Raw genomic sequence first — 13,065 nt, forward strand, 5'->3', positions numbered from 1 at the left:
TGGAGGAGCATTTTGGTGCTAGTGACCATAATTCTGTTAGATTTAAGGTCGTTATGGAAAAGGACAAGGATGGACCAGGGATAAAAATTCTAAATTGGGGAAAAGCAAATTTTGTTAAGCTCAGAGTGGATTTAGCCATAGTGGACTGGAAACAGCGACTTGAAGATAAATCAGTGTCAGAGCAGTGGGAGGCATTCAAGGAGGAGATCCGGAGGGTTCAGACCAAGTATGTGCCCTTAAAGAAAAAACGTGGGACTAACACATCTAGAGTCCCCTGGATGTCTAGGGACATACAGGGTAGGATAAAGAAAAAAAGGGAGGCGTATGACAGATACAGAGAAATACTCCAGAATCTTTAGAGGCGTACAGAAAGTGCAGGGGTGTAATTAAAAAGGATATTAAGAAAGCAAAGAGAGAGCATGAAAAATTCTTGGCAAGTAAAATCAAGGAAAACCCAAAGATGTTTCATAAATATATTAAGAGTAAGAGGATAACTAAAGGGTAGGACCTATTAGAGATCATGAGGGTAATCTGTGTGTGGAGGCGGGAGACGTCGGTAGGGTTCTTAATGAATACTTTGCGTCTGTTTTCACAAGGAGAAGGGTGAAGCAGACATTGCTATCGGGGGGGGGGTGAAATATTAAATGAAATCAACAGTGAGGGGAGAAGTATTAAGAGGTTTAGCAGCTTTAAAAGTGGATAAATCCCAGGCCCGGATGAAATGTATCCCAGGCTGTTAAGCGAAGCAAAAGAGGAAATAGCAGAGGCCCTGACAATCACTTTTCAATCCTCTCTGGCTTCAGGTGTGGTGCCGGAGGACTGCTAATGTGGTACCCTTGTTTAAAAGGGGAGAAAAGGATAGCCCGAGTAATTACAGGCCTGTCCGCCTAACCTCGGTGGTGGGAAAGTTATTAGAAAGAATTCTGAAGGACAGGATAAATCTTCATTTAGAAAGACACGGATTAATCAAGGATAGTCAGCACGGATTTGTTAAGGGAAGGTTGTGTCCAACAAACTTGATACAATTTTTTGAGGAGGTAACAAGGAGGGTAGATGAGGGTAGTGCATTTGATGTAGTTTATATGGACTTTAGCAAGGCTTTTGATAAGGTTCCACATGGCAGACTGGTCACGATGTTAAAAGCCCATGGGATCCAGGGCAAAGTGTCAAGTTGGATTCAAAATTGGCTCGGAGACAGGAAGCAGAGGGTAATGGTTGATGGGTGTTTTTGTGACTGGAAGGCTGTTTCCAGTAGGGTTCCGCAGGGCTCAGTACTAGGTCCCTTGCTTTTTGTGGTATATATCAAAGATCTAGACTTGAATATAGGGGGTATTATTAAGAAGTTTGCAGATGATACTAAAATCGGCTGTGTGGTTGATACTGAAGAAGGAAGCTGTGGACTGCAGGAAGATATCAATAAATTGGTCAGGTGGGCAGAACAGTGGCAAATGGAATTCAAACCGGAGAAGTGTGAGGTAATGTATTTGGGGAGGGCTAACAAGGAAAGGGAATAAACATTAAATGGTAGGACACCAAGTAGTGTAGAGGAACAAAGGGACCTTGGAGTGCATGTCCACAGATCCCTGAAGGTAGCAGGCCAGGTAGATAAGGTGGTTAAGAAGGCATACGGAATGCTGGCCTTTATTAGCCGTGGCATAGAATATAAGAGCAGGGAGGTTATGCTTCAACTGTATAAGACACTAGTTAGGCCTCAGCTAGAGTACTGCGTGCAGTTCTGGTCACCACATTACAGGAAAGATGTGATTGCACTAGAGAGGGTACAGAGGAGATTTACAAGGATGTTGCCGGGAGTAGAGAATCTTATCTATGAGGAAAGACTGGATAGGCTGGGTCTATTTTCCTTGGAACAGAGAAGGCTGAGGGGAGACCTTATTGAGTTGTATAAAATTATATGGGGCATAGATAAAGTGGATAGAAAGGACCTACTTCCTTAGCAGAGGGATCAAAAACCAAGGGGCACAGATTTAAAGTAATTGGTGAAAGGTTTAGAGAAGATTTGAGGGGCAATTTCTTCACCCAGAGGGTTGTGGGTGCCTGGAACTCACTGCCTGAAAGGGTGGTAGAGGCAGGAACCCTAACCACATTTAGAAAGTACTTGGATGTGCACCCGAGATGCTCGAACCTGCAGGGCTACGGACCAAGAGCTGGGAAGTGGGATTAGGCTGGATAGCTCTTTGTTGGCCGGCGTGGACATGATGGGCCGAAATGGCCTCCTTCCGTGCTGTAACTTTCTATGATTCTATAAAAATTTAACAGATAAGTGTAAAGTACTACACACAGGAAGAAATATGGACAACGTGAAATAGCTAATGAGTTGAAATATCTAGATGACATTAGTAGACTTTTATGCTCAACATACCTTAACCAATGCAGTGCAGCAATCAACAAAGTCAAAATAGTAGAGTCCAAGTCAGAGGTCATGCTCAAACTGTATGGTATTCTAAACCGGCCACACCTTGTGTCTTGACCAGAATTGGACACCGTGCACAAGGGTGACATTCAGTCTATTTCAGAGAAGGCCATGAGGATGATCCCTACAATAAGAGGGCTGAGTTGTAAGAAATTACTAAAATAACTTGCACCTTCAATGTAGAAAAAAGTCACAAGGGGCTACACAGGGGTGGAATCAAAAAATGGACACTGAGCCAAAGGCAAAAATATTAGGAGGCGTGACCAAAAGCTCGTCAAAAATGTAGGTTTTAAGGAAGGTCTTAAAGTAGGAGAGAAGTAGATGGATTGGGGATGGGCAGGGGAGGAGTGTTGCAAAGAATGGTGCCCAAGTGGCTGAAGGCACAGCCAATGGTGGGGTAAAAGGAGGGAAGTGGACAAGAAACTAGAATCAGAGTTTTTGGTGGGGGTGGAGGGGGGCGGTGGGAGGGGGGGGAAGGGGAGAAAGAGTTGTAGGGCTGGAGGAGGTTACAGATATAGGGACAAACAAGGCCATGAAAGGATTTAGATGCAAGGATGAGTTGAGGCATTTGGGGCGGCGGGGAGTCGGATAAGATACAGGTAACAGAAATTTGCATGAGCTGACGTTTACGGAAAGTGGAGGATGCGAAGTCGCCTAGGAGAGAACTGGAATAGTCTGGAGGAGACAAAGGCACGGGATGAGGATTTCAGTAGCAATGTAGATTTATGTGCATCAAAGGCAAATTTATGGATTGGTTCTTTGCAGAGAGTGATCAACACGTAAATCAACTTTTGGGTAGGATGATGGTGGTGAATCATTTAAGTAACAGTTGGATACAGTAACTGGGAGCTTGTGGAACTTTGAGATCTTTTTAACTGTATGAGCAAAGATGGAACAAATTGCCTTTCTCACTTATTTTCATGTTAGTAAACTTCAAGCTTATTCATGATTTTTGCCATTACTTAGGCAGTTATTGATGCAAGACTAATGGTCCTGTGGTTCCTTCAGTTGTTTGATTTTTTTTTTTTAATGAGTGAATGTACAACAGACAAAGCAAATTCCACTCTTAGCTCAATCTCACTTCTCTCCTCTCCTCTGTTGGCTCACTTACTTGATTTTTGAAAGAAAGACTTGCATTTATATAGCGCCTTTCACAGCCACCGCATGTCTCAAAGCACTTTACAGCCAATGAAGTACTTTTTGAAGTGGAGTCACTGTTGTAATGTGGAAAACACGGCAGCCAATTTGCACACAGCAAGGTCCCACAAACAGTAATGTGCTAATGACCAGATACAGGAAACTTTGTGTTATCCAGAGGCTAAATGTCCGGCAAGCTCGAGCCACCGGCAAAAATCAGGAGCCGTTTTGTTAGGTTTTTTTTCTTCTCGTGGCTTTTTTTTCCCCCAAGTCAGGCTCTGCAAAGTCTCTGTAGCTTAGCAACAGCTTCAGAGACGCTTCCAAGGTACGGGCCAACTGTTTAGAAGCTGTTGCTAAGCAACAGTGTTTGTTGTCAGATACGGAGATGAAAAACTTCAACATTAACGCTGGTGTGTCCGGCAGTTTTGAGGGAACGGCAACAGCTCAGTCCCGTCGGTGCCGGATAGCACAGAGTTTCCTGTAATCTGTTTATGTTGGTTGAGGGATAAATATTGGCCAGGATTTTGGCATTACTTTTCTTTGTAAGAAACATCTAACTGCAAAAAATTGGCTTTCATTTAAGCTTCTAGCTCTGGGGTCAAGAACTCCAGTTCAGAGTCTCTTGTTTAAAATCCTGATTGCCAAAGTGCCTGTTTCCTCTGTTACCAGCCAAGGGTGTGCTATGATACTGACTACCTCCTCAGTAATACGCCAGTAGACAGTCAATAAAAATCAGCAATCCCTCCTCCCCCTTGGGGTGGGAGTTTAATACAAGTATTTCAAAACAAATGGGGAACATCCTGGCCTGGGATGAGAAAAGGGCCCCTCATTGTATGAATTTGAATTGGATTGCAAATTGAGACATTCTACAAACTGGCCCATCTGGTTTTAATACACGTCTTCAATGCCTTCAGCCTGCTATTTTAAAGCTATGTAAATTCATTCTGTTTTAAAACACAATACTTAAACACGACTCAAATCACAAAATCCTTTCCAGGTAGTTCAACAAAAAGGCCAAAAAACCCAAAACGCGACCGATTCAACTCATGATGAACAGCAGCACTTTGTGGATTTCTTCCTTAGCCTCACTTATCGCCCTCCGATATGTACCATAATTCTTGGATATTCCATGCAAGTAATGTAGATGTATCAAACTGACCAATTAGTATAACACAGACTAGCAGATTAGACAGATAAACAGGAATACCTGGCGCTCAGCTCTGAGATTGGTCAGTTGAGTTAGAATGTAGTCAAGTTACTCAACTAAACCTATAACAATTGCAATCCAAGGATTTCACACTTCTTTTACAACAGCAATACAAGCATAAAGCACTTACCTTGAAACATGGAGGCAGGAGAGGTTAGTTAACAGAAGTAGTTTGAGAGGTTAGATACCAAACTGGAGATGAACAGGGTAAGGCTTTCATTAAATGAGACCAGACCGATCAATTTTACTGGCTGCTTGACGAGCAATAATCTGTTTTGCATATTGCTTATTCTTATTTCCAATTTAAAACCGACTCCATTCAAACAAGGGTGGCAGAAGGCAGTTGGCTTCAAATGGGAGAGAAGAGGACCTCTTTTTTATGGCACGCATTATTCTCGCCTGGGATACCTAACATTTCATCAAACATCCAGATTTTGGATTAGCATAGAGTGACTGCTCAGAGATGAGGTTGTGAATTACAGGAGTCCCGCCAAGAGCACTGCTCTGTTTCAGAAGAAATTGCCTCCTTAAGCACCTTTGAAAGCTAAATTTAGTTCCTGCTCAAACATTGTAATATACGCATCTGCTCTACACAGTAATTTGTAGTGCTTTTCCTGTGACTAGCTCCAATTGAGGATCCCTTTGGCAAAATTTAGCTCCTGCCAAGTGTAAACTTCAAGTGAATCATTATGAACTTCAACAAAGGAAGATGCTGGCTACACAAACCCCATAACTATTGCCCTATTTACACGATAGAAGTGTCTCCAACAACAAACACAATATTGGAGGAACTTCCATGGAATAAACAAACCTGGCTCTGGAGTCACAGCATTGTTGTCAAGCAAACAGATGCATCCAACAGCACAAGATTCCATTTTTTCTGTCCATTACACGCGGCTCTCTGAACCTATGAGGTATGCATGTCACTTCAGGAGAACCTCCGAGGAAGCACTTTTACACCAGAGTTGTGAACCTCTCTTTCAGATGCTGCTCGACCCGTTGGGCACCTGCACCATTTTCTGATTTAATTAATGAGAACCATAACCTGGTAAGAAAGGGGTAGTGTGGAAACAGCGAATACATGCAAGCAAGGGACAGTGTGGAAACAGTGAATACATGCAATCGTGCACAAACACACCGTGATAGTGACTTACAGTCCTCAGTTCCAAGTCTTCCTCCGCAAAGTCAAGGTGGCGTCTGACCTGTTTACTGTGGCGACTCGAGGGAACATGCTGTGGAGGTGCAAAGGAAAAAGAATGCAAAAAGGGAGGGAAGGAAGACCCGTTTAAAATCATGCAGAAGGAAACAAACCAAGACTCTTTACACTGAGGGTGCAGAGGAGAAGGGAAAAGGATGGTTACTGCACTTCTCAGATGCTCTTTCCCACCAGCATGCATTTGTATGGGAAAGTCAAGAACCACGAGTTAATCACATTATGCACTTCCAACTATTTCGGGGAAACCTACCTATAAATCTTTCCTCAATTAGGTCTTATAGCACAAGTCCAAAAGGTCCAGTCAATAAAGTATTGAAGTGCAATTACTTTGCCTTAACCTAACTCACTGTGTAATCCACACTCTAACACAACAGACTTGTGGATCCAAAGCTCAACGTTTCCACAATTTAATACACGCAATGTCTTCTGTCTACTTGATTTTCATGGTACAATAACCCGTTCATGCATCAGAATGTCCCTCCATAATTTTGCATCTCGGATCCCAGATGCCAGTGGTTAATCATGTCTCCACGGCATCTGTGCCTGTGCAGATTGTTCCCCCAGTCACACTGGGTGGGCACATGAACAGTTCCTCCGTTTTCGGCTTGTATATGCACTTGTGGGCCCCCAAATGAAATTAACTCACGTGGGCCTGTGATTCATTGCCAACCATCTGTTACTCTATACAGAGCATCAAAGTGCTCATTCCCCAGAGGAATCCCTTGAAATAAAGGCTATGGTATTATTTATTCCTGAATAAAAGAAATTGCTGCAGCAATCACGTCTTTGTCCTTTGTATGCTTTTTTTTATAAATGACAGAGCTTATACATTCCAGCCATAGCAATGTCGAGGATACAAAAGCAAAATACTACGGACACTGAAAATCTGAAATAAAAACAGAAAATGCTGGAAACACTCAGCAGGTTAGGCAGCATCTGTGGAGAGAGAAACAGAGTTAACGTTTCAGGTTGATGATCCTTCGTCAGAACTGGAAAAAGTTAGAGATGTAACAGATTTTTAAGCAGGTGCAGGGGCAGGGAAGGGGGGAGGGGAGGAAAGAGCAAAAGGGAAGGTCTGATAGGATGGAAGGCAGGAGAGATTAAAAGACAAAAGGGATAATGGTGCAAGGCCAAAGGAGATGGTGATGGGACAATTTAAGAAACAAAAGATGAGTCTAGATGAGGTGTAAATGAGAATGGCAGAATCAACAGCTGCCATGTGGGGAAAAAAGAGGCAGAGGTTATGGTCTGAAATTGTTGAACTCGAGCAGGCGATTCTGTGAGGAAAGAGTGCGGGAGATTCTGTGAGGAAACAAGAGAGTGCGAGAGCGGGAGATCAGGCCGGAGATAAAAGGACACCACCGAGTTGGCCAGTGGGACTACAAGAGAGCGAGCCCGGAGCAGCGCCAACCAACCTGGGAGGGTAAGAAGTAGAAAGATTCAAGTGTGACGTCACACAAAAGCAGGGAAGCGTTTGGTTGGTCAGTATTTCTCCCTTTTTCTTGGGCATTGGTTTAAATTAAGAGCTGGGATTAAAAACTAAACGTTCAAAACTTAAACACTTTATTAAATACATTAGAGATGTCAGGGTTGGCGATGTGTTACTGCTGCAACCTGTGGGAGCTGGTGGACACCATTGAGGTCCACGGCGACCACATTTGCAGTAAGTGTTGGTTGCTTGAGGAACTTCGGCTCCGTGTTGATGAGCTGGAGTCCGAGCTTCCAACACTGTGACACATCAGGGAGGGGGGAGAGTTACCTGGACACTGTGTTCCAGGAGGCAGTCATACCCCTTAGATTAATTAATTCAAATTTGGTCCGTGGTCAGGGACAGGTGGGTGTGACTACGAGCGAGGCAGGTAGCGAGACCCAGGAGGTAGTGTTGGAGGAGCCTCAGCCCTTGCTCTTGTTCAACAGTTACGAGGTTCTTACTCTGTGGGCGAGAGAAGGGACTGCAGTGAGGATGAGCAAACTGACCACAACACTGTGGTACAGGGAGCCATTCAAGTGGGGGAAGCAAAAGGAAATGTGGTCGTGGTAGGGGACAGTATAGTTAGGGGGATAGACACTGTTCTCTGCCGCCAAAAGCGTGAGTCCCAAAGGCTGTGTTGCCTACCAGGGTAAAGGACATCGCCTCTGGGTTGGAGAGGAACTTAGAATGGGAGGGGAAAGATCCAGTTGTCGTGGTCCACGTAGGTACCAACGACATAGGTAGGACAAAGAAAGAGGTTCTGCTGAGGGAGTATGAGCAGCTAGGGGCTAAATTAAAAAGCAGAACCACAAAGGTAATAATATCTGGATTACTACCTGAGCCACGAGCAAATTGGCATAGGGTAAATAAGATCAGAGAGATGAACGAGTGGCTCAAAGATTGGTGTGGGAGAAATGGGTTTTGATTCTTGGGGCACTGGCACCAGTACTGGGTAAGAGGGAGCTGTTCCGTCGGGACGGGCTTCAGTTGAACCAGGTTGGGACCAGTGTCCTGGTGAATCGAATAACTAGGGCTGTAAACTAAATAGTGGGGGGATCTGCTGAGCGGAAATTTAAAAAGTCAAAGAAAAATGAGAAATCAAAAGTGCAGGGTAGCGATAGGGGTAATGATAATCAGAGTGTGACAGAAAGGGGCAGAGCATATACACATAAGAGTGCATCAGAAAGAGGAGTCATAGTAGGGAAAAATGGTAAAAATACATTAAAAGCTCCATATCTGAACACACACAGCATTCATAACAAGATAGACGAGTTGACAGTGCAAATAGAAATAAATGGGTATGATCTGATAGCCATTACAGAGACGTGGTTGCAAGGTGACCAAGGCTGGGAACTGAATATTATGGGGTATTTGCCATTTCGTAAGGATAGGCAGAAAGGAAAAGGAGGTGGCGTAGCTCTGTTAATAAGGGATGAGATCAGTGTAGTAGAGAGAAATTATATTGGCTCAGAAGATCAACACATAGAATCAGTTTGGGTGGAGATAAGAAATAATAAGGGTAAGAAGTCACTGGTGGGAGTCGTTTACAGGCCCCCAAACAGTAGCCACACTGTAGGACAGAGTATAAATCAAGAAATAATAGAGGCTTGTAAGAAAGGTACAGCTATAATCATGGGAGATTTTAATCTTCACATTGATTGGACAAAGCAAATTGGCAAAGGTACACTTGAGGAAGAGTTCTTAGAGTGTATACGGGATGGTTTCTTGGAACAATACGTTGTGGAACCAACCAGGGAGCAGACTATTTTAGATCTGTTAATGTGTAAAGAGGCTGGATTAATTAATGATCTCTAAGTGAAGGATCCTCTTGGGAAGAATGATCATAGCATGGTAGCATTTCAAATTCAGTTTGAGGGTGAGAAAGCTAGGTCTCAAACTAATGTCCTGAACTTAAATAAAGGTAATTACAAAGGTATGAAGGCAGACTTGGTTAAAGTGGACTGGGAAAATATATTACAGGGTAAAACTGTAGAAAAACAGTGGCAAACATTTAAGGAGATATTTCATAACTCTCAGCAAAGATATATTCCAGAGAGAAAGAAAGACTCTACGAGAAGGATGGATCTTCCGTGGCTAACTAAGGAAGTAAAGGATGGTGTCAAATTGAAAACAAAGACATACAATGTTGCGAATAATAGTGGAAGGCCAGAGGATTGGGAAATTTTTAAAAACCAGCAAAGGACGACTAAAAAAATGATAAAGAGAAACTAGCTTATGAGAGAGTAAGCTAGCAAGAAATATAAAAACAGATAGTAAGAGCTTCTACAGGTATATAAAAAGGAAGAAAGTAGCTAAAGTAAATGTTGGTCCCCTAGAGGATGAGTCTGGGGAATTAATAATGGGAAACAGCAGAGACTTTGAACAAATATTTTGTAGAAGACACTAAACATCCCAATAATGGATAATCAAGGGGCTATTGGGGTGGGGGTGGAACTTAAAACAATCACGATCACTAGCGAAAAAGTACTAGGCAAACTAATGGGTCTAAAGGCTGACAAGTCCCCTGGACCCGATGGCCTGCATCCTAGGGTCTTAAAAGAGGTAGCTGCAGAGATAGTGGATGTATTGGTTGTAATCTACCAAAATTCCCTGGATTCTGAAGAGGTCCCAACGGACTGGAAAACCACAAATGTAACACCCCTATTTAAGAAAAGGAGACAGAAAGCAGGCAACTATCGACCAGTTAGCGTAGTATCTGTCATTGGGAAAATGCTGGAGTCCATCATTAAGGAAGCTGTAGCAGGACATTTAGAAAATCATAATATAGTCAAGCAGAGTCAGCATGGTTTTATGAAAGGGAAATCATGTTTGACAAATTTGCTGGAGTTCTTTGAAGGTGTAACGAGCAGTGTGGATAAAGGGGAACCAGTAGATGTCGTGTATTTGGATTTCCAGAAGGCATTCGATAAGGTGCCACATAAAAGGTTCCTACACAAGATAAGAGCTCACGGGGTTGGGGGTAATATATCAGCATGGATAGAGGATTGGCTAACTAACAGAAAACAGAGGCGGGATAAATGGGTAATTCTCAGGTTGGCAAACTGTGACTAGTGGGGTGCCGCAGGGATCAGTACTGAGGCCTCAACTATTTACAATCTATATTAATGACTTGGATGAAGGGATCGAGTGTAATGTAGCCAAATTTGCTGATGATACAAAGATAGGTGGGAAAACAAATTGTGTGGAGGACGCAAAGAATCTCCAAAGGGATATAGATAGGCTAAATGAGTGGGCAAAAATCTGGCAAATGGAGTTTAATGTGGGAAAATGCGAGGTTATCCACTTTGGTAGGAAAAATAAAAAAGCAAATTATTTAAATGGGGAGAGATTACAAAATGCTGAGGTACCGAGGGATCTGGGGGTCCTTGTACATGAATCACAAAAAGTTAGCATGCAGGTACAGCAAGTAATTAGGAAGGCAAATGGAGTGTTGGCCTTTATTGCAAAGGGAACGAAGTATAAAAGTAGGGAAGTCCTGTTACAGCTGCACAGGGCGTTGGTGAGACCACACCTGGAGTACTGCGTACAGTTTTGGTCTCCTTATTTAAGGAAGGATATACTTGCATTGGGGAAGGGGGGCAGCGAGGGAGGAGGCCAGATCCCTAGGATGTAACTTTTGAGGCGGGGGGGGGGGGGGTGGAGAAGGGGCAGGTGGTGAAGGAATGAGATTCAGAACTTAAAAGTGAGGCGATGGCATTTAAAAGAGAAAAATGGATATATGCAGTGCATAGCTCCTTTGACTTATTTGGTTTTCATTTTCTAGCTGTAGGCACTAATGCAAAGTTTCAAACATTTTGCAGTTGTTAATTATTAGTTTTTATCAGAGCTACAGTATATCAGAGGAGTACAGCTGGTTGAGAGTTCATCTCATCTCTGGCTAACCCTAAAATGGCACTCAACTGCCAGTGACCCTTTGTTACTTTACAAGGTTGCCTCTGACTATGTTCTTGTTGTGGGGGAAAAAAAACCAAGGTATCACAAGTCTAAGAAAGTACAGGACCAGAAAAGATTCTGCAGTCCTCGGGCCAGTCACAAAAACTGACATTTTATTTGCACTCCCCCCTTCAGTATCTAACCAATTCTCCCTTAAATTTTCCCACTCTCCCCACTTCCACTCCCTCCCTGGATTGTCCACTCCAAATGTTAACCACCCTCTGAGCAAACAGTCTGTGCCCCTCAGCTTTTCTAAACTTGAGCCTGCAGCCAGTGTCCCCTAATTCTAAATTTTATGGCAGTGTTACATCTTATCTGGGTTCAATTCATCCATCCTCCAAGAATCCTGAATGCTTCAGTAACAGCACCCCTGAAACTTCACTTCTCCAGAATGAAGAATCCCAAACTCTTCAAACTCTCCTCAGCACAGATGCTCAAGCAAGGTATCAGTATGGGTGACCTGGAGACTCAGTGAACAGCTCATTGGAGAGGCAGAGCCGTATTCTGCCAATCTGTGGAGCAGCATGTTAGGCCATTAAATTAGAGGTGCGTCATCCACATTTCAAGTACATTAGAGGGGGACTCACTGTTTAAGCTATACCTCACATCAAGAGGGCAGAAACTTCAATCACCACAGATCTTGGGGTGGCGTTTTATAACTGCACTCATGACAGTATTCAACCAAAAGGCCGTGCACTGTATTCTACACATCATTCAGTTGAGCCCCATCAGGTCCACCTGATGTCCACATAAACAGAAAACACAGCAGACAATTTGCACATATCAAGGTCCCATAAACAGTAATGAGATAAATTTTGGACCAAAAAAAGGATAAATTTAGGTATGCTTTAAATGTTGAAAAGCTAGGAACAGTGGCAGGCCAAAGAGATATAGGGGTCCATGTACACAGATCACTAAAATGCAGTGGCCAAGTACAAAAAAAAAATCAAAGGCTAATGAAGCGTTCTCATTTACAACTAAAGGGCTAGTCTATAAAGGGCAAGAAGTTTTGCAACAGCTGAACAAATTCCTGGTTAGTCCACATCTGGAGTACTGTGTACAGTTCTGGGCACTGCACTTTAGAAAGGATATATTGGCCTTGGAAGGACTGCAGCGTAGATTCACCAGAATGTTACCAGGGCTCCAAGGGTTAAATTACGAGGAGAGATTACATAAACTAGGTTTGTATTTCCTGGAATATAGAAGGTTAAGAGGTGATCTGATTGAGTTATTTAGGATTTTGAAAGGAATTGATTGGGTAGAGAAACTTTTTTTCACTGGTTTGGGGGGGGGGGGGGGGGGGGGGGGGAGAGAAAGAGAGGGGGAGCGCAGTCTGGAACGAGGGGACATAACCTTAAAAATCAGAGCCAGGCCATTCAGGAGAGAAGGGTGGTAAAAGTGTGGAACTCTCTCTGTACTTGCCCAGGGACTGTTTGTTGGGACAGTGTAGAAGATGCTTTACTCTGTATCTAGCCTGTGCTGTACCTGCCCTGGGAGTGTTTGATGGGTCAGTGTAGAGGGAGCTTTACTCTGTATCTAGCCTGTGCTGTACCTGCCCTGGGAGTGTTTGATGGGACAGTGTAGAGGGAGCTTTACTCTGTATCTAATGCGTGCTGTACCTGCCCTGGGAGTATTTGATGCCGACACTG

General features: G+C 43.4%; 1 protein-coding gene across 3 annotated transcripts in view; it reads right to left on the reverse strand.

Annotated features, from left to right (window-relative positions):
• Positions 1–13,065, reverse strand: part of LOC147120067 (ras-associated and pleckstrin homology domains-containing protein 1-like) — a 287,386-nt gene that overhangs the window by 116,188 nt on the left and 158,133 nt on the right. Inside the window, exon 5 of one of the 3 annotated variants that reach the window (XM_085985598.1) lies at positions 5,930–6,007. The exons of the other annotated variants lie outside the window; for them this stretch is intronic. Coding sequence (XP_085841724.1) covers positions 5,930–6,007 — 78 coding nt within the window. The remainder of the gene's footprint in view (positions 1–5,929; positions 6,008–13,065) is intronic. 3 annotated transcript variants of the gene reach the window in all.

This window comes from Somniosus microcephalus, chromosome 4, assembly GCF_052327205.1.
Source record: "Somniosus microcephalus isolate GS21.2 chromosome 4, FLI_Smic_1.0, whole genome shotgun sequence".
NCBI lineage: Eukaryota > Metazoa > Chordata > Chondrichthyes > Squaliformes > Somniosidae > Somniosus > Somniosus microcephalus.